We start from the raw sequence: 22,924 nt of genomic DNA on the forward strand, positions 1-22,924 counted from the left end.
TTTATGAATACATTTGAGAAAATATATTTGTATTGCATTAAGTGCTATAATATATAGACATTGTATGTTAGTTATTTTCTTCTCTTTTCTTCTTCTTCGTCTTCTTCTTCTTCTTTATTTATTTTATATGCATTTGTCAATACTACTAATCGTGGGAGAAATGTGATGCATCTGTAGTGGGATTACAGGAGCATTACATTTAGGACTATTAGCTTCCGTACACTGTTGTTTTTTTTATTTCACCCTTGTGTCTGTTTAAGATTTCGCGCGTGCTATACTGGAATAATGCGTCAGACTGGGATTAAGGGATGTGGGCTGGCCCTGTGATATCCGAGGCTATCCTCCTACTCTAATTCACTCGGAGCTCAGCTGCTGTTGTTGGTCTGTCGGTGTCGAGCACAGACGCACCATTTCAGCGAGATCTCACTCAGTGAATCACAGAGCTGCTGAACCGGTTTCGTCGGAATAACAGACTCTGGTTTCGGCGGCGAAATATTGAAATACATATGAGGACAAATGTAAAAATCCACGGGCTTCTGAATGGAGGATGGATTTCTAAAAGCTCGTTTTTTTTTAATATCAATTTTCTTCCGCAGCGTTTCGCTCGTTTCCTTTTTTGCCAGAGTGATGAATGAAAATCTGCCGAAAACCAAACCCGACCTCGCCATGGCTACGAGAGCTCACTGATGCTGTGGGTTCAGCTGTGGCTGAATAAAGTCTAACAAAAAAAAGAAAAGAAAACAGCGACAAGTTCTGCAGAGCATTGTGTTTTGTTGGTGCCTTTTTTGAGGGATCAGATGCGGCGCCGACGTTAGTGTGCTGAGCGCAGGTTCATTGATCCAGAGGACCGAGCGGAGCCCCCCCATCACACAGACCGGAGGATGATCCCCGGGGCCCCCGGTACGACCACCACCATGCTCCCCGCCTCCGAGGCTGCCAAAATCTACCAGACCAACTACGTGCGCAACTCCCGCGCCATCGGCGTCCTGTGGGCCATCTTCACCATCCTCTTCGCCATCGTCAACGTGGTGTGCTTCATCCAGCCGTACTGGATCGGAGACGGCATGGACACCCCGCAGGCGGGCTACTTCGGTCTGTTCCACTACTGCATCGGGAACGGGCTGTCCCGGGACTTGACCTGCCAGGGCAGCTTCACCGAGTTCAGCACCATCCCCTCCGGTGCGTTCAAGGCCGCCTCCTTCTTCATCGGCATGTCCATGGTGCTGGTCATCACCTGCATCGGCTGCTTCGCACTCTTCTTCTTCTGCAGGACCGGCACCGTGTATAAGATCTGCGGCTGGATGCAGCTGGCTGCAGGTACTGTGCTCTGAATACAGGTGCTGTGGTTTCATAAACCACTTGTTATGGGCGCTCCAGTGAGAGTTCAATCCACACAAAAGCAGCTCAACATTCACACAGTATGCTTACAAATCCAGATGTTCTCCTGCTTTTGTTCCCCCTCCAAACCTATACGCTCCAATAGATTTGAGCTCTGTAAACATTACTTTCAGCTCAAACGAGTATAGTTTAATTTACTGGAACTTGTTCATGTTTTACCCTGTAAAAATAAATAAATAAAAGACCAGGGTCAAAATGCACATCTTATCTTAAATAGGTTATTTGTTTTCCTGCTTTTTCAGATTGAGGACTCCAATAGTTTGGTCACACAGCCCTATTTATGTCGATTTTGTCGATTTTAGAGCATTTCTGTGATTACCAAAGCCCTATAAAGCATTATGTAACTGTTTAGGTGTGCAGTCTTAGGGGAACGTAAAAAACCTCAGATTGAAATGGAGGAATGACAAAGTTAAGTTGACTGAGTTAATTAATGAAAAGATACAATCTTTTGTTGGGGGATAGGTCAAAAGTGAACTTTAATGTTACAAATACATACATGTGTATGTAAAACAGATGTATTTTCAGCATGTTTTTTTATCCCACCGTTTGAATCTTCAGAGATGATTAAATCCATCCAGAATTTTGTCACATTTCTGTGGTCAACAACTTGGCTGACGGTATATAAAAGCGTAATAAACTCTCAACTAGAAACAGGCGAGTCCTCAGTTGTTTTATACGGTTTATATTGTGTGTGCCTTTCAACTGGAAGCATGAATCAGAAATAAGCTAATTAGTTTTTCTCTTAATGAGAACAGAAAGGGTCTCAACATCTTCAAACCCATCGTGCACATTAAATGAGAAAAGAAAACACATGGAAGAGGAAATGAGAAAGGAAAATCAAAGGAACAGGACTAACTAAACTGCTTCTTTCTGCCTTTAATTATTTGTAGTCAAATTTCCAGCATCCTGTCTGAAGCAGACAGAGAAGATCTTGATTTCCTTCCAAAATTATATTTTTAAATAACTGGTGCAGCTCCACTTTATATCTCAGCCAACTGTTTCAGCACACACGGGAAAATGACAAGTAAATATCATACATGAACAATTTCCCCCCCTAAATCGTTACTTTTGGTAGATTGGATCGAACAGAGCAAGGGTTTAGTTTAGGATTTTATAAATATTGAATTTCACAAGAAACACACAAAGAACATTTGGATGAGAAACTAAATAAATACACTTTTTAAATTTTTTGACTCGTCTACCAAGATTTCATATTCAAATCACAATAAGAACATTTAATATACTTCACCACACATAAACACACCAACTCAGTTACATAATCATCACATACACAGTATCTGCACATATATACACACTTCTCAGACGCACACACTCAACACTTGTATGCACACTCTTCAATTTGACCATTTCCTCATTTTCAAATATACATTTCTTGTCTTTATTGTGCACATTCCCAGGCTTTTGATGATGTGTGCATTTAACACCAATTTGTCCTTTTAACAACCTCTAAGAGTACTCCACCAATTTAATCTTTGGGTTACACTTGAAAAATTGAGATATTGCCCATTATATCCCACTCAATCTACTTGTCGAAACCTGGCGCCTTCATTACCCACAATGCAACTTCACCACCGACAGTTCTTTCAGAGATTTGAGTGTGTGTTACTCTCATAGCAGCTAATGTAGTCTTGAGCTGCTCTCGTCGAGCAGAGCTGTGGAGGTAAAACATTATGAAACTCTTTTGATATTCATGTGCCTGAACTTGTAAATCTGCTGTTGATGTGATTGTTGTGTTATCTGCAAATATTCTCACATTGGAATTAGCGAAAGCTAAGGGAAGATCATTTGTATATAAGTGATAATCATATACGGTTCAAGGTCAAAAAGTGGACGTATGCATGTCTTGACTCAACACTTGCTCTTATAGAACAACTGCGTAAAAGAAGGAGTGATTGGATGTTATTCGTGTAATGAATCACACCAATTTACACCCAGAGAAACACATAATGACTTTTTGAGCATCATTTAAGGCTCATAATTCTCATATAAATCTAATTTGTGTGTATATAGCTAATATCCCATGCATCACACATGTGCATCTTCACGGATGCCTGCTTGTAAAACGCAGCTTGTTCTCAAATGGGAATTAAATGTCGCAGCCCATAATAATCACATTCATAGAGAACGCGCTTCTATTTTTGCCTCCTGAAACACCCAATATCCATTGTGATTCAGGGGGAACATGTGTCCCAAAGTCCGCTGATCACCAGTTTTAGCAATAAACAGCAACCAGACTGCAATCTAATTACTCGACGCACAAGCCATTGATAAGACATAGAGGTTAGGAGAGCCGTTGGCCAGCTGTGAGTCTATTTCTTAGCAAATGTTTGCTCAAATATATAAATTATGTAACTCCAGCAGCTGTGAGTTGGATGGTGTTGGAGCGACAGCCCTATGAGGAGCTCCATCAGAGTCCTAATAAGTGGCACATAGTTTGAGTCTTTGCACATGCTGGCTTTCTCCAGTTTCTTTTCCCACCAAGTCAGAGGAGCAGATGTGACCATTGGCAGACATTCAGATGAAGAACTAAATCAGAGTTTCATCTCTGGTGTTTTTTTGTTTTTTTTAAATGAATGTGGTTAGCAGTGGTGGTGGTGGAGAATGCAAGTACTGCGCTGAAGTACTCATCAGAGGGAAATATTGAACTCTTTACTCCGCAGCAGCTGCAGTTAGTTGTTACGTTTCAGAAAAGATTTTTAAAAAAACATATGAGGACGGCTGCAACTAATGATTATTGTTGTTATCGACCATATTTTCCTAATTAAACGATAAATCGTTTGGTCCATGAGATGCCTTAAAATGATAAAAAAAACATCCTTCACATATTCCAATAGCCCAAATATGACAAAACACAAACATATTTGGCTTAATATTGGTATTAACAATATAATTATATTAGCCACAAGGGGTCTTTTTGTGAAAAAACACATTTTGCATCTTATACTTCTGGTCTTTTACCAAGTAAAAATCCTCTTTTTTGATCCTCTCAGTGCTTTTTTTTCACACCCATTTAGTATCGCTCTGCCTGTCTCATCTCACCTCTCATTCTCGCAGAGGCCTCTGTGAAACAGAGCATTTAAAGGTTTTTTGGGCCCCTTAAATAGCCAATTTCGAGGTGCTATTTCTCTCTAAGCAGTCTGAAATCCCCACGTGATTGTGGAGAAAGAAAAATCCCCCCCGTGTCAGATGTCATTTCAGGTGGTATGAGGCAGTAGACAGCTCAGAGGCAGCCCTCTTCTCCAACGATGAGATGTCCTGAATATTTGATGAGTTTTAGAAATATAGCGAAGGATAATGACGATCGCTGTAATGATGTCGCCATTTCAAAAAAAGCATTGTCTGGTTTGAGGCTCTGTGCTATATAGTTTGCACAAATCTTTTACATAACTTTGAACAGTCGTTCGCTGGCTTCCACAGAGCAGAGAGACAACTTTTTATGTCTCTCTCTTCTATTTCTTGCCTTAACTTAACTGAACTCAACCACTATGGCTCTTATGGAAGTCCTCACGCTGCTACTTCCTTAGTTTTGGAGCTCCAAGTTGTTCACTAGGGATGGAACCTACTTTTTGTAAGCTGCCTCATTATTGTTTAAAAACCTGTGGTATCATCTACAAAGTAAAAAAGACTTACATAAACAGGATGTGAATCAAATTGCCGTCACATAAATCTCAACCTAATTGAACAACTTTGGGAGATTTGTTCATCAAATGAGGGAATATCTTTTTTTTTTAACTGTGCTTCATCCCCTCAGAGACGAGTGGAATCCACGCCAAGGAGCATTGGAACTGTTTTAAGCTTGTGTTAGCAAACACTAAGACATTTCATGTAGATTTATCCTTTCATTTCTTTCACACTTTACAATTATTTTGTTGTTGTCGGATGAATTAAAAAAGCTATCTGGAGAATGCCAAATATATTTAATGGCTAATAAAGTGATTTATTTGCCACTAATAAATCCATTGCGTGTTGCTCAATAACCTGCATGGCCTCCGGAGCTGTGATGGCCATCTGGATCTCGCAAACACACACATTTCCAGTGTGGCATGAACAGCTGAATTTTCTCTGTCTGTAGACAGAGTCAGAGGTGGGTCCAATTCCCGGTTGTCTGGCCGGGTGGCGGCTTCCTGTGGGCAGTAAGTGGCGTTCCTCGCGGCGCTCTAAGTGGTCTCGCATTCAAAACCAGAAAGTCCATTTGGTCCATCTGGAGGTTGATGTCCAGAATATCAGAAAGAAGTGCTCCAACAGTTCAGAATACTGTGTTATTGTTATGCTGCGAGAGTGACAGAGAACACAAATGCTCTGGTTGCCTTATGTTTGATGCACGATAACACAGTTCGATAACAAAGCCTCTGACTGACTGATGTTATTATATTATGCGAAGGCTCGTGTGGTATTCAATTTTAACATGTCAAGTGGAACCGGGACGTTCTGTTTATCGCCGCCGCATTGTGTGTTTGGAAAGGAGAGAATAACACAGAGGAGACGGATAGATAATGACAACTGATCCAGGGAATGTCTGAATGTTGAAGTGCTGCTGGTGTTATTTATGTCCATATTAATGTGAACTCTGTGTACATTTAGTGGAGATGGCGAGGCTAATGACATCAGCCCGGTCTTTATCCTCTCACACATATCATGAAGGACCTGAGGAGCCTGAGAGGCTTTACAGTGATGTAACATGGCCACACATGAGACAAAGACACACACACACACACACACACACACACATAAGAAGCTATTAGCAGAGTGTCTACCTGAAGGTTTTTAGATGAAACCCTTTTCTTTTACTTCCTTTCTCCACCACTCAGTTAAGTGCTCGGCTGGTCATTTCACCGTCTACCTTAAAGGAAAAATCTATTTATTTTTGTAAAGCTCAGAGAGGTCGCAGTGCGTGGACGGTTATATTTTTTTTGTAAAGCGAAAAACAACAATACAGAAGCAGGAACAAAAAAATATAGAGATGACTCATGCAGAGTGAATCAGCCAAATTCGAAGCCAGCCAAGTTGACTGAAGCTCACAGATCTCAAACTACAGACTAATTCTGAGTCTGAGGATCAAGAAAGTGGATCACCGCCTTCAGCTGATGAGGCTTTTAAAGGGGAAGTAACCGATCGGTGAACTCGGTCAGCCTCGAATACTTTCAACGTCCTTTGACTCAGAGAAAAATAATGGAGCCACTTCATCATTCATCATAAATTCCACTTAAATAACTAACTCATTTGTTTGTCTACCTACCACCAGAAATAAAGTATACAGTTTACGTAACAACTATTCATAATAGGTTGAAAAACTCTTACTGAAAGGTATATTTATCCAGAGGTGTCCCAGAAGGTGAGGTGCTTTATGGGGTTTGTGGTCCGGTGGAGAGGTGAGAAGGAACTTGAGGTCCTCATATTTGCCTATCAGCTGCAGGTGGACGAATTCGACAATTAATGTGCACGAACAATTTCATGGGTAACAGCGACGTCAGTGCTGCAAGTTGCAGCAACATTGTGCTGCAAGTTGCAGCAACATTGTGCTTTCTAGAGTTTGGCGAGTTTTATTTGGTTTCTCTCGTGTTGCAACAAGTTGACGAGGCAATTAAGCTAGCGTTAGTCTTGGTTCGGCAGAAGACAAAGTCTAAGTTTACGTCAACATTGCGGCTGTGTTTGTCTGTTTAACAAGGATCATTTGGTGTTAGAATATTTCCTTTCTCTATATATATATATTTGGTATTTTAATTTTGTATATTTATTAGACCAAGAAAAAGTGCAGCGAAGCTAACCCTCGCTGAAACTATTGGGGATAATAGAGCTAACGGCTAACGGGGGTAACATAGCTAACACAGCTAACGGAACTAAATTACACAGCATTTCTATGGGTTTAAAATCAGGTTTTCTTTTTAATGCTTAACCCTAATTACGTGGTTTTCTAGCCCAAAGTTGTAAAAATCAATCTTTTGTTTTTAACGTAACGCCGTCCTTAAAAAAACGTTGTTTCGAACAACACGAAAAATGTAGACAATTTGTGTCCCTGCGCATTTCATGACTATTTCACAAACAGCTGTGAGACCGTATTGGTCATTCAATACATTTAATACAGTCTTCACCAAAGTTTGTAGATTCAATATTTCAATGATCCTCCGAGGAAAGTTTTATATTTAAAAGAATTTCACAATTTTCTCTAGTCTATTTTACAAAAACTGCCATCTGCAGGCCATGCTTCTCATGGGTGCATCTTAGAGTTGAGATAACAATGAAGTATACTTTTAGCCAGAGTAAATTAAATGCAATAACTGAAAAACGTTGCACCGATATTGTCACGGTCACATTTTTCCCTGAGCCATTTATTTGCCGCTTGTTGATGAATAACATGTCATCCTGAGGTGATGAGGAATTTGTCTTTTATTAGCCGTGGCACGATCGACAGATGGGGCTGCAGGAGCGTCTGGAGCCCGTTGGAACTGAAGCGAGAGTGGTGTCTCTGATGAGGGAATCGCAAGGTATTTAGTATTTATTTAGAGCCTTAAGTGTGAGTTAAGTTTTGATTGCACACTAGTTAGGAAGTGGAATGAGCAGAGAGATGGAGATTATGTCGGACGAGGAGGAGAACACTTGGGGACTGTTATTATGCTCCATAAAATGGATGCTCTGTTCAGGTTAAACTGCAAAGAAATGAGCAGCCATGATCGGGGAGTTAATTTGCATGCACAAACAAAACCTGATGAACAATAGCACCTTTTTGCTTATTAAAAATTCAGAAGGTGTACGGTTGTAATTTTAGAGAATAGGTGTGAGACTATTTCCTTTTGTTTACATTAAGTGAGTTTATGTAGCTTGTGGAACATAAACTGCCATAACTCATGAACAGATTTAGACATGTACACATTTACTCGGAGGGCAGAGTAAACACTTTTACACTTTCTATCATCAGACTAATGTAACCTGATTGGTTGATTGCTTTATATTTGTTTTGAATACTTTATTTAACACTTAATCACAATTTTATTGCACTGTTCTGGACAATTGCTTTATGGGGACAAACATCAGAGACCTCACGTGCTCGCTTACCTCTCCATTAAACCGTCTACAAGGAAGCCGGTTTATTGTTCATGTTGTTACAAAATTGCTGAGGGGAATTTCTCAGCATCGCTGTTAATAAAAAAGAGTTGAACCACTAATTACACTTGTCTGAAACACAGAAGTCTGAAAAGTGATGTGTTCCTTCTCAGAAGCTGCCTTTATTGATTTCTACAGTGTTTGCCAGAAGCATGTCTACATGTTTCTCTGATGTCTAGCTGAGGCTGGAGAAAAAAACTGTGCCCGCATTTTCCAAAGCTGTGTTGCCCTTTAAATTGGTGGGATGATGATGGGTTAGTGTCCAGTTGCCAGACAGAGGGAGTCGGCGGTGAAGCTGATGGGGAGATAACGAGGTCTTTTGCAGGAGTTTCTGCAGGATGTGGGCTGTGCCGAAGTTATAGGGCTTAATAACACACCTAATCAGGTGCTAGTTACGCTGCAGCAGGAGAGCTAACAAAAGGGGATTTGGACGGAAATTAGAGCGCTGAATGGCACGAGGCGAGGAAGATGAGTTGGTGGCAATTCAGAGTTTGACATCTCCGGTGTGTGTGTGTGTGTGTGTGTATTTCAGACTGGCTGAGTGGGAGTATCACTGAAGCGACACTCACCCGCCGATGTTGTGTTATTTTCCTCTTCACGAATGAAAATGTTCCCGGTCTGCTGCTGTTGTGTTATCCTTTTGTATTATGTATCCCTGAGGAAGCGTCACTAAACAGCTTGCCCTCTGCACAAGGAATAAGCGACAAATCCCCCAGCAGGGGAAAGTGATCATCTCAAGGAGCATAAGCTCGTCCCAGAGGAGAACATAATACTCTTCTTTTTTTTTCTGCTGCCTTTTCAAGTCCTATGGGAAGCTTCAGAATAACACTAACTAGCTTATTACCGACGCCAAGGAGGTTATGTTTTGTGTTTGTTTGATGCTTTTTCAGCATGATTACAAACTACACAACTGATGCATGAAACTTACATTTTGGAGGGGATCTGAAATCACGGGGCGGGAGTTGTGAATATCAGCCTGTGTCTCCATTATGGTGGATTTTATGTTCTCAGAATGGTTTGTATTCATCCACATTTATCCAAAAAACGACATTCTTGAGTTTAAAATTATCGTTTACTATAAGTTTTATTAGCTCTTCTTCTTCTTCTTCTTAGCATTATTTACATCCTGGTTCAAGCTTGGGTGTCAGCGCTGATCATCATCAGGCTGGACTTCAGCCCACTGGCAGTATTTTTCTAACTGGTCTCCCCAGGATTAATGTAATAGTGTAACCAGGATGGTGCAGCAGATTGTAGCCCCGCCCTGCTGCCCAGGCCCTTTTCCCCCTAGTCCTCAAAACCCTCTGACAACTAGAAACCTATATGCAAAAGTTTCCCAGCAGAGGTAAAAACAAATGGGAGCGTTGAGGCTCGCCTCACCGTGATGGGAAGTGACAGCCCCCCCCCCCCTCAACAATGGGCCAAATCGACTGGCGAATGACTTTGTTGCTTCTCAGGTCCTTCGGGCCTCTTCAATCTGAGCTCACGGGTCCACGGTTGAGATATTTTGAACGTCACATTTGGTTCCAACAACCTCGCAGATTACACGCTCCTGTTTGTTGACATTGTCTCTCTGCAGCGGGTCACTTCGATCTGAATTATATATGCAAATACAACCGCTTGCTTGTGAATAAATCACGACACTCTCAGACATGAATGAAAGCCCCGAGAGTGTGTCGAAGTCTCTGTAGTTTTATCAGAATTTTAGTCATGTTTCAGTTTTACAAAGAAAATATATCCTCAATTTGATCTGCCGATAGCAGACGTGACTACTCTGATTCTCGGGGCTCATGAACGCAAATGAACCTGTAGCTTCTCTGGAAGCACATGCTATAAAGAAAATCAACACAAAGTGGCAGAACAAACATCCTGCACAGCTTCTCCAGCTCTCTGCCCCAACCAATCGGTTTGTATATATACTCAGACGAGAGCGAGCTTCATAAAATGAAGCAAGTTGAATTCCCCTTTAATCAGGACCTGAGGGCAAAGATGCAGAGAAAAATCTTTGCAAAACTCCCTGGTTTACAATTTGAAAGCTGAGATGCTCTGATTGGTATTTACAAAATGGAAGCTTTTAGTCTGTCACCACAAATAGAAAATCCAAGGACAATAATGAATAATAAGTGAAATTTCGGTTTTAAAACAACTTAAAAGGTACCAGTTATTATTGCTTGTTTCTTGCTTTCCGTTGCCATGAAACTCGGGTAAAACCAGCTTTCTTTTTTATACACAAATGAGTGGCCAGCAGGCTGCAGCTACATCAAGCTTCTGTTTGATCCATTAGACTTTGCAGCTGCGTCCTGTCGTCAATACTTCTCTTCTCACCGCCGCTCGCTTTCACATGTTTCCCCCGGAGGAGGGGGCAGACTTTATAGATTTCCCATCGGGGGGGTTCATCTTCTCGATCACTGGGCCGGGATGGAGAAGACAGCCGGTTTGATTTATCATCCTTCTCCTGAGTTAGGTAGCAGGACAAGGACACGGTGACCCATTTAAAATATCTGGATAAGGCCTGCGTGTGACTCGTGGATGTGCATCTGAGTGATGTTAGTTTCAACGCGTGCGAGTGTTTTGAGTTCATCAGTGACGAGGAGCTCAGGTCTTCATCATATATCACGTTCTGTCATGACACCTGTCATTGTATGAAGGTGAATGACGCTCTGATGCGCCTCGTTTTATAGAAAAGACACTTCTGTGAAGGTTGCAACGCACATTTTAAACTCTGAAAAAACAGTTATGAACTCTCTTTTCGGATGACAGTAAGAGTGATTAACTTTGAGGATCTTTATGTCATGAAAGTGCTGGAATGTAATCAGTCTGTAGTTTGGCGATACTAAAGACCGTGAAACTTTGCACTTAAGATGGATCTCGCCTACTTCCTGAACTGTTTGTTCAGCACAGTATTCAATCTTTACGTATTATATTCTCTTTGCGCTTCCCCCGTCTCCAAAATATCCAATTTATAGCCCACGAATCCCCTTTTCTGGTGATTTCCGCAGGTCTAAAGTGCGACCACATTTCCTCTCCCAATAGCCGAAGCGGAACTCGGATCCATTAGATCTACTTCTCAGCAGGACGTTTCATTTCCATCATCCCATCAATCAATCAATACCCTCGTATTGATGGACGAGGACGCTGTTTGATGACTTCAGTGTTTTAGCATAAAACAGACGAAGAAGAATAAGAAGAAGAGGAGGAGAAAGAGGAGGAGAAGAAGAAGAAGAAGAGGAGCAAGAGGAGAAGAAGAAAAAGAGGAGGAGAAGGAGAAGAAGAAGAAGAGGAGGAGGGGGAGAAGAATAAGAGGAGAAAGGAGGAGGAGAAGAAGGAGAAGAAGAAGAAGAGAAGGAGAAGAAGAGGAGAAGGAGAAGAGGAGAAGGAGAAGAAGAAGAGAAGGAGGAGGAGGAGGAGGAGGAGAAGAAGATAAAGAATAGGAAGAACAAGAACCAGGAAGAACAAGAACCAAGAAGAACGAGAACAAGAAATAGAACGAGAAGAAGACCTCTGAATGGGACGAAGTGAACTGAAATCATGGATCACGGTAACGAGGCGTCTCCTCCCGCTGGTGTGCCTCCGAGGTCGACGCCTAATTACGCTGACGATCCATCGACGACCACAACGGTGGTATTGAGCTGAAAATGAGGAGTTGCGCGAAAACACGACTAACAACGTTAACATCTGGAAACATACGGGCGTGGAGACTGAATCAAAGAAAGCTTAGTGAAAACTGGGCCTGACGTAGAATACAAATGAGGTTTTGGGCTCGAGAGGACATCAAAAGGCTCCAGCACCACAGCAGAGGGTTGCTATTTGATCAACTTAGCAGGGGGAGTTGAGAAGTGGGAGCTGTGTGAGTGTGGACTCACGTACCATTACACTGGGGGAACAAGAGGACAGTCTCTCGGGTCCGAGTGAGGTGTTTGTGGGTTGATGGTCACCGTTTTTAGAAGGTCACGGATCAGGAAACACAGACTCTTGACGTGTGTGTGTGTGTGGGGGGGGGGGGGGGGTGAAGAGAGAGGACGTTTGTTGTTTCAGAGATGTTCGATGCCACCTCAGCCACCCATTAATGCTCTTCCTCCCTCCGAGCTTGCAGGTTGCCATGGAAACGCCTCTCCATGCTGCTGCCGCCAGCGTCCTTATCACTCTCCCTCTCCAAGAGATCTCCGCAGTGAGCTGTGGGGTCCTTATGGAGCTGCCGAAAGGAAGGAGGTGATCTGGTGAAACCCCGTTGAGGGTTCAAAGTATCTCCATGGCAGGTTCAAGGCGAGTTAGCGGCTCCACTCAGCCGACCGCTCGCGTCAGGTCACGAACCACAGGTCGTGAGAACGTCACAGCTGTGGCCAGATGGTGATGGAAAAACTACTGCGACCTTTTAAAAGTAGGCATAATATATAGAAATACTAAAACTGGGACTTCTCATTTATATCAACTGCATTCTTTACCTTGGACACTAAACAATTTGATAAAGTATCACAAACGCCAGGCCTTCAGATTTTTTATGGCTGCACCATTCCTTCAAAAGGAAAAAACACACATATTTTATATCTTTTAAAAGCTTTGGGTTCGCCAACAAAAATATATATATTTAAAATATAGTTCTACGGTGTTGAAGAAAGCTTGAGTCGATCGCTAAAAGCTTGAACGGCTACTTAATGGCCACTTGTTGAGTTTGTCGTCAAGATTGTCTCAAACCTTTTGAGCCAAAATGGATGGAAAGAAAAGCTACAAAAAAAAGAAGAAATAATGCATCTGGAAGTCCTTGATGCCTGTGTGTAAAAAGGCCAAACGCTCCATAAATAGCCAGTAAGTGAACCGTGTTCTTGACAGAAGGCCATGCTGACTGACCCTTTGGTTGGTTTAAGATGCCGCCATTGTTTTCATTCCTCTGTTGGTGCCAGGTGGATTTTCCTCAGTAAGACAGAGAGCTCTGTATTTATTTTGTTCTTCCTGAACCTCACATCCTCATCAGTGCTGCAGAAAGAGAGCGAGATAGAGAAGAGGCCTGAAAGAAAAGAAAAAGAGGAGAACACATACTCTCTGCCACAGATCAGAGAAACGGCTCGTCTTCAAAGGCAGGAAGAGAAAAATAAGGACAACCGTTAAAGATTCAGAGCTGCTGGAGTTGAGTTCAAGAACACCGTCGCCCACTTCTGAGGATGCGAAGAGAGAAGAAAGAGCACTTAAACGGAAACAACGGTTGATCCAGTGTGTAACTCTGAATTCTTGGGATCAAATGCCGTTAAGAGAATCTGACCACCTGGGCTTTTTTTCCTCGCCCTCCAACTTTATTTCTTGCCTGTCAACTGCTGAGCCACGACCATGTTTGAAATTCACAAACGTTATCGGGGGGGATTTGAGCTTTACTGACGGCGCCCATACAAGGCTTAACACGTGCTTTTCTTCCGTCTGGGATGCGACGTGTGTTCTGTTTGGCAGATTAGTCTCTGGTTCACCAATGGGAGCTGTTAATTAACGTGAACACCTGTTCTGAATCACCTCCCGATGGGTCTGTGGGAAACTTCCTGAGAACAAAAGCTGCTTCGTGTCATGTTTCTGCGTGAGGATGTGTTGCTCCTGTGGACATATGGCGGGGCTTCACTCAGCAGGCGAGATGGAAGGGAGAAAAAAAACCACCAAAAAAACACCCTTGAGTCACGTTCACGCTACAGCACATGAGGTGTTGTTGCGGTGCCGACACTCATCCATTCAAATCCACATATCAGACGGCGCGGGGGGACAGCAGGCAAGCACCGTCGCCATGGCAACGCAGCATCTCCCTCAATCCAACCATGCCGATTGGATCACCCGCCGGTGGGGGAGCGACCTCCCACTCCCGAACATATTCTGCGCTCAGAAGAAAAAATCAGAGGAAGCTTTGATTAAAGCTTGTTTTGAATACTCGGAAGAAGGCAGTTCCAACGAGGACCGACTTCAAACGAGACATAGGCACCGAGTCTGAGGCGACATCAGTGTTTGGATGCGACTTCTGAAGTCGTCTCTTGGGTATTGTAAAGCGGCAGGAGGCCCTCGTGCAAGAGGAGGAGGGAAAACAATACCTCCACCCAGGAGGATTATCAGAATAACTTTTATGCAGATTATTTTTTAAAAAAGGCTTTGTTTCATGTGGCGCTGCCGTGCCGCAGGGGTTTTAAAAAAAAGAAAAGGGCCACTGTCTTAAAATAATCCCAATTTGCTAACTAACCTTTGAGCACATTCTCCCGTCATCACCCGAAGAGGCTTTGAGACATTTTTATATCAATGACTTACATTATTTACTTATTTTTCTTTGAAGGAGTAGCAACGTTTACCCTCCCCTAAATGTCGAATGTCCTTTCAAAGTCAGTCAATATTTAGATTTAATTTAGAAGGAAGACAGAGAAGCATTTTAAAGAGTCGTCAAGTGTACTTAAGATCATTCATTTTAAAATGAGTCATTTTAAAAGAGTTTTGAACTAACTCGTGGAGCTAACGGTATAGCTTAATTAGCTTGAAACACAAGCCTGCTTTTGTCAACTTTTGTCTGAAATCAATAAATAATAAATAAATCTGTCTTTCTTATTGTGTGACGTACAAAAGCCGATAACATTACAGGCATAGCAACAGTAGCCTAAATAAGGGTGGTGGGGCCCGAGTTTCTACATCAGATTTAAATGAAGGTGTGTACATCCTTGAACCAAGGTCAGGTGTTTTTCATTTGATAAAGCATTAATATTATAATAACTCCCCTGTTCTCAATACAGAACTGAGCTGATTCGCTCTCCGTCTCAGATTATTAGATTCTAAATTTGATCCTCAATCAATTTTTACGACACTCTCCTCTCCGCGGACTAGCGTCTGACACAGAGTTACGTTTTATTCAGCTCGCCAATGAATTGAATGAGGACAGCCTAATGGCCACGGTCGTCCTGGGGACTGAAATAAAGAGCGGATAACCCTCTCGTTTATGTCTTTGAAGTTCGGTTTCTCTGTCCGTGTGCCGTGGTCTGTCTAACGCCGCCTTTTTAAACGGCCACTTTCATTCCCTTCATGTCTCAAATAACGTGCATTATCGTGTAACTCGCGTTCCTGACGATTCCCTCCCATCTCCATTTCAATCCACAGCTGAAAATGGCGCGCGAATGACATGCGTATAGCTCACAATATCCATACCTTTCAGATTCATGTGCTCAAGCCTAATGGTTCTAATAATCTCCTCCTCATCCTCATCCTCATCTTACAGTTAACATCTGTCTCCCCTCTTTCTTTATTTTAACACACAAACTGACACTTGTGCTATTTTAAACCTGAGCACGCATATATCAAGCTCCTCTTTTCCTGTCTTTATTCTTTCTTTCTCTCTTGGCTATTCATCTTCGATCGGTGCTTCATCTTCCTCACCTCTCCTTATCATCCACAGGGAACAACAGAAACATGGTTGTCGTAGGAGATGGAGGGGAAAAAGGTCTTTTGTTTACATACAGAGCGGCCCCGAGTGACCCCGAGTGACCCCGGTCAGTGTTGATCTTGAGGGTGTGTAAAAACAGTTGTTGCGGCCACGTTTCAGCACCGCAGCGTGCGGAGAGCTCCTTGTGAGCGTTACAGGGAAGTTCAGCTTGAGGCTCAATTGAATTAGCAAGAAGTTATTCTTATCCTCTGTATTTGTGTGTGTTTGCATTACTTGCAAGTCTAGAAAGTGTTGTTGGTAGAGTGGTTTGTTCAATATTAGGCCATGTATCAAATATTGATAGTATTTTTGTCTTAGTATTATGTAAATGCAGTTTGGGAATAAGAGCTGTAGCTTCTTGAGAAACTGCCAACCCAGTTAAACATAGAAAATAGGTACAGCAAAATGCTGCAAAAGTGCACCCACAAAAAAACTATTTTTTGACATTTTTGATATTGCAATATGTTGCATTAGCGATACTCTTCATGTTGCTACGCTGAAAACTGTATTCTCCCTTTTTTTCTTTAAAAACTAAACACAGTAACTTTGGTGAAATATAGTTATTCCACCAATTAGATTAAACAGAACTGAAAACGTCCAGGAGTCTTTCTAAGAAAACAATATTTGCTTATTTCCTAAAAAAAAAAAAATACGATGAAACTATTGGACCTGTAGAATGAAGTGTTGCTGGAACACAGGTATTTTATTTTATTGTATTTCTTTGTGAACTATGTTTTAGATTGTTGTTTTTGCTCCGGTGTGCTTTACATAATGTTTGCTCACATAAGGGCTGGACTGTGGTTTTTCCTGTAATTATTATCAAATCTTTTTATGTACACACACGGGTACAATTATCATTTAATGTTGACTCGTCGTTTCTTTTCATGAGCCTGAAGAAGTGCTGAACAAAGCATGTTGCTCATGGCAACGGTAATACAAGATCCCTGATCAGGTAGATTTTGATTGGCTTCTTTCTGACTTTCATCCAGTTGTTCCAGCACCTTGTGCTTTGTGGTAAATGCTCTGCTAAATCTAATCTGCTGATGAGTTTACTGTAAATATAGAAAAGATGTCTTCCACAGCGCACACACGTTGGGTTCTAAGGAGGAATCTAAGGAGAAACTGATGTCTTTATGATTTAAATCATTTATATTCGAAGGTTGTGTGTTATTTGTCCTTTTGTTCACATTTTCATGCAACATGTGAGTCTACGAAACAAGTGCAACGACTTCAGAGTGTGTGTGTGTGTTTCCTCCATGTGGAAAGATGAGCTTTTTAGTCCCAAAACACAGAAAAATGTCTTTCACTATTTCATTTTTTTTAAGGTGACGTCTTCAAATTGGTTGTCCAAAAATATAAAGATATATGAAATGTTGACTGCGTTGATGTAGAAGTGTGCGTGTGACATAGGGTTTCCACACAATTATGGTCTTGTCCTTTAATCCACTTTTTACTTCAGTCGATTTTCCAAACGCAACTGGAACTATTTTAATTTTTTTTTTTAAACTTCATTAATTAGTGTTGAGGAATCCAAAACACTTCATCTCTTCATCACTGACTTGACCCGAAAGAGAAGGGGAAAAAAACATGGCTGAAGTCTCTCCACTATAACGAGAGAGATAGAGATGAAAGAGCGAGATGTGGCGTTAATCTAGTTGACCTCCACTTCCCTCTGCGATGAGGAGTCGTTCTCAGGAGTCCAGTGTGAACTTCAGCTCATGAGATTCGTCGTCTTCGTTTTACGCCGTCTTCAATTATTTAATGGCGGGAATTGTGTGCCTGCTGCTGCGGAGACCAATTTCTGTTTGAGCTTTTCTTTTCTTTTTTCAAGCTTTTGCTGACGATGGTGATGAGACAAATTGCATTTTTGGAAAAAGGGAAATAATTGTCGCAGGAAGCGTTTAGGTAGAGAAGATAAATGGATTATAATGAGATCTGTCTGTGAGAAGAATGACATTTCTTTTGTGTTTTTAATGCAAACATGCAAAGAGTGAGGACAGGATATTTAGCTTCAGGTAGATTTACCCTTCAGCTAGTGGGAGTTTAAGCCTGAGCCAGCACTGCACAGAAATGGACATTTTGAGGCATTTAGACGTCTCTTTCTCGGCGTCTCTTTGATCTCCTCTATTGCGGCGGGAACATTTCAGATTAGCCTTTGAGGCAGCGTGCAATTCAACTTATTCTATTAATATTACATCTGCCTGCAAGAGCAGGTTGTTTACACAGGAAAGAGTGCACCGTACTAAATCCTCTACAATGAATAAAAGGAAATCAACACTAATACATCCTGGAAGACAAATTTAGTGTTTTGTGAACATAAAACAAATTTTCTGAAAATCAGAAGAGTCAGAAATGAAAATGAAGACATCCTTACGTGACACACTTTTAAAAGGCATGAATAAGCACATGGTTTTAAGGTTAGAGCTTTTAGCAATAAGCAGTCATGTAAATGTACCAAATAATCACCCCCTGTTAGTTTTTCAATGTTTTCATACTGCGTTGCTTTCTTTCAAGCTTTTCTTTGTGCACAGATTGAACTCAAAAGCGTCTCATGAGCATGCCACTGGGATCTGATGCTAAAGATGATAATAAAATGGGTTAGGTATCTAATTTTCTATGCACGTTATTGTCATTGTCAGTATATGTGAGCCGTGTTGATTTGTCACTGTGTGTGTATTAATATATATACAGTATATATATATGAACTAAACAAACTCAGCATCCCTGGAAAACCTGTCAATATCTCGACAAAAATACCAATTGCACTGATAACATTCTCGGTTGATTTATTTCCCAGCTCTGGTGGCGAGCAAACTTGAACTCGATCGGTTTAAAAAGGAATTAGAAAGAATTATTTATTAGACGCGCAAGCTGCGTCAAAAACCGATGAAAAATGTGGTTGATAATACAGAGACGATTAAAGAAAAAACAAACGGGGAACGTTGTGTCTAATGAAAATAACATAGGGAAACGTATTAACAGCCCGCTGCTGCTTTACTTACTTAGTTTTTCTCTGAGCTCGTTGGTCTCCAAACTCAGGAAAGTCATTAGACGGTGCCTCCTGGGAAATTTAGGCGTAGGCTATGAATTAGAGTGCTTCTACATCGATACTGGTTATTATTACAGTCGCTTGTTGCTGCTTTTATTGGTACAACTGTGAGAGTGACGTCTGGTTGTGTTTGAAGGGAACATATGAAGAACTCGTGCCTGGTTGTAGATTTAACTTCCCAACAGTAAACATACAGTACAGCTGAAATGAGTATGCCCTAGACAGAAAATACAGTCAACTCTATCGTCTATTTTAATGCAAAGATGACAGATATGTCACAGTTCCATCTTCTCTTCTCTTTTTTTGCGTTTTGGACTATTGGTTGGACCAAAAAAAAAAAGTTGTCACTATTTTCAAAATACAAATTTTTAGAAAACTACAGAAGAAATCCACATATTAATAATGAAAAACAATCATTTGTAGTGTATAGATATTATAGAAAACAGTTTGAGATGAGCTCCAGCTACAACAGTACAATCCTGCTTTTGCATTAATACATGAAGGAGAAGAATACATCATGTTTGATATTATAAACCTCAAAGGGAACATTTTCTCTGCACTTTACTTTCAAGTGGAGAACATTTTAAATTCCTAATTAATTTCCCCAGACTTTTAGAGGGGGAAGCTCCCTCAATTAGAAATGTCTCACTCTCATTATCTAAAGGACATAAATTAAAGCCCCTCTTCTCTGCTGTCCCCTACTTTCCTTTACCTGCCTAATATCTTCTTATCTTCCTCTATTATCTAATAAAAGTAAAAAAAGAAATAACCTTTTTGGAAACTATAATACACTCAACATTATACACTTAAAACATCCTATGTGAATTAGCATTTTATTAACTGTTTAAAGTGTAAATAACTCCTCCACTAAGGACACTTCTTTTACACTGACTGGGCTCCTCATAGTGTCCAAAACACAACACAAATTCTTCCCCAGGGAGCCAATCATAGGCCCTGAAAGGCTGACCCCTCCTCTCTCTTTAAATACTGACCCCTCCTCCTCTCTTTAAAGGCTGACCCCTCCTCTCTCTTTAAATACTGACCCCTCCTCCTCTCCTTAAAGGCTAACCCCTCCTCCTCTCTTTAAAGGCTGATCCCTCCTCCTCTCTTTAAATGCTGATCCCTCCTCTTTTTAAAGGCTGACCCCTCCTCTCTTTAAAGGCTGACCCCTCCTTCTCTCTTTAAAGGCTGATCCCTCCTCCTCTCTTTAAAGGCTGACCCCTCCTCTCTCTTTAAAGGCTGACCCCTACTCCTCTCCTTAAAGGCTGACCCCTCCTCTCTCTTTAAAGGCTGACCCCTATTCCTCTCCTTAAAGGCTGACCCCTCCTCCTCTCTTTAAAGGCTGATCCCTCCTCCTCTCTTTAAAGGCTGACCCCTCCTCTCTTTAAAGGCTGATCCCTCCTCCTCTCTTTAAAGGCTGACCCCTCCTCCTCTCTTTAAAGGCTGATCCCTCCTCCTCTCTTTAAAGACTGACCCCTCCTCCTCTCTTTAAAGGCTGATCCCTCCTCCTCTCTTTAAAGACTGACCCCTCCTCCTCTCTTTAAAGGCTGACCCCTCCATCTCTCTTTAAAGGCTGACCCCTCCTCTCTCGTCCCCGTCCAGGCACATGTCTGATCCTGGGCTGCATGATCTACCCGGACGGATGGGACAGTGACGAGGTGAAGCGAATGTGTGGCGAGCAGACGGACAAGTACACACTGGGCGCCTGCTCGGTGCGCTGGGCCTACATCCTGGCCATCATGGGCATCCTGGACGCGCTCATCCTGTCCTTCCTGGCCTTCGTTCTGGGGAACCGTCAGGACAGTCTGATGTCCGAGGAGCTGCTCGGAGACAGTAAGAGAACGAGATCTTAATGGTTTGTTGATGGTTCAGACTGCAGAAAAACCACAACCAGATGCTTTAGAGCAAGAGAAGTAGCAGTAATGATGACGCTTGGCTAATGATTTACTTATTAAATTACTTTAAATGGCTTTGATTCATTAAATTATTGTTGTTCCATTTTCTTTTTTGATTGACTACTTTCCCTCCTCGTGTTCAGGACTTATTAAAGATGTAACGGACCGAGGTTTGATTACCAAGACAAAAAACAAAACAAAAACAGTTTTTAATTATTTGTATTTTTGCTGACCTTTCTATAATAGTAGCTTTTTATTGGGACACAGTGTGTAGTTTTACCACTTCAAAGCTCCATTTTTGTCAAGCAAAATAACTTTTTTTCTTTAATTGTTTTTTGCTGCTTTTAACACTCAAGTCTAAAACTCACAGCACAGCGAGGAGAAAAGTACTTTTTGTGCTTTTCAATACTTATTTCACGGTAATGCTTTTTTTTAACAGCAGCCAGATAAATAAAAGCTGCAGTGCAAATTGCACCTGAAATGAGATTCAGGCTGTTTTCCAAACAAATAAAAGCGACAAATATTAATATTAAAACAAAATCGTGGCCCGAATTTCTGAATGATATTCCACAGTTGGCCCGAGGAACGTATTAAACGTCTTTAAAGTCATGAGGCTCAAGTCCAAACTAAGTTTTTTTTTTGTGTGCGTGTGTGAATACATTAAATTACGCGACTCGTCTCCACACCTTGTGCTTAATTGGACTTTCCATTAAAGCTCCGCACAGTAACGAGACAGTGCAGTTCAAAGACACCTGGGATTCCTGAGACACGTCCCACACACATCCCACCAGACCTCGTTTCCTCTCGGCATGATTTCCCATGCTCAAGTTATTCATTTTCATACATTAGATGTTATAAAACCCACGTGCTCGCCGAAGAGAATGATTTAGACAGCGAGGAGATGAAAAGCATTGGGGAGGAGAGAGACGGGTGACTTGAGAGGAAGAATGCACCAATAACAAAGGGTTAATTGAAGCCTGGGGATGCTGGACAGAGTCATGAATTACTAATGGCTGTTTACACAGCTGGCTGCCAGCTGGTCTAAATGAATCACAGCCACCCGATCAGCAGGGACACGACCGGGTAATGAGCAGAGGAAGAGGAGGAGAGAGGAAGAGCGGCAGACGGGCATGACGTATGAGAATGAAAAGTGGGGGATTCATCAAACGGAGGACGGGGTTTAAATGGGATGTTTTCTTACCTCGTGGTTCAGGAGGATGGAGACACTAGAGGGGCGTTTTAATTGATGCCTCCTTTCGGAGCGGAACTTCTGTGCAATGCGGCCACCTGCTGGCTAACAAAGATATCACAGTTACTAAACTGATTTCTCTCTTCGTCCCCCCCATATCACAGAGAGCGGCAATAACGCCATATAATATCTATTGATGGTAAAGCAGTCGCATAAAATACAGGTAAGGATCATATTTTAGTGTAATATTATGGTACTACCAGTGTACCTGCAGGTCAAACAATTGTTCTCATTGAAAGGCACTTTTTATTAAAACGTGATCAATTTAATCACTTTTGCTGGAAAAGGTCAAAAGATTTGTGGCTCAACAGGAGCTTGTATTTTCTTTGTTTGTATTTTCTACTTTTTTTTAATTTTTTTTTTTTTTTTACATTAAATCAGTGAATCGCTGCACTATTATAATCAATTCGATAATGAATCAGATGATTTTGCATTTTAAGTAAAATAGCTGTTTAAAAGCAAAGAGTGTGTTTAGTTTTAGTATATTTAAGCATTTTAGTTAATTTAGTAAAATAACTGGATGCTGTGTGAGTGAGTACTTTATGGGGCTCCCACATTTCTAGACATTTTTATTTATTGGCTGAAACAATTGAATATATAGTGCAAACCAGAGTGAATAACTGCTCTATATCCATTTGCCACTGTTCGTTAACTCAATAAATGTCAATGCAGGTCTTGCTGACTGACGTGATGTTACTTCAGGATCCGGCTTCCCTCTCCCGGTCCCACCTGTGGCCGCGTTGCAGAGCTGATGTGTTTGGAAAGAACAGATAAAAGAAGAGGGATGAGAGGAG

General features: G+C 41.6%; 1 protein-coding gene across 1 annotated transcript; it reads left to right on the forward strand.

Annotated features, from left to right (window-relative positions):
- The first annotated feature begins 881 nt into the window (after positions 1-881).
- On the forward strand, positions 882-22,267 carry lhfpl3 (LHFPL tetraspan subfamily member 3). Its single transcript, XM_034525894.1, has 3 exons — positions 882-1,317; positions 20,589-20,828; positions 22,215-22,267. Exons 1-3 carry the CDS (start codon positions 882-884, stop codon positions 22,265-22,267), a joined length of 729 nt encoding a protein of 242 aa, XP_034381785.1.
- The last annotated feature ends 657 nt before the right edge of the window (positions 22,268-22,924 follow it).

The sequence above is a fragment of the Cyclopterus lumpus genome, chromosome 23 (genome assembly GCF_009769545.1).
Source record: "Cyclopterus lumpus isolate fCycLum1 chromosome 23, fCycLum1.pri, whole genome shotgun sequence".
NCBI lineage: Eukaryota > Metazoa > Chordata > Actinopteri > Perciformes > Cyclopteridae > Cyclopterus > Cyclopterus lumpus.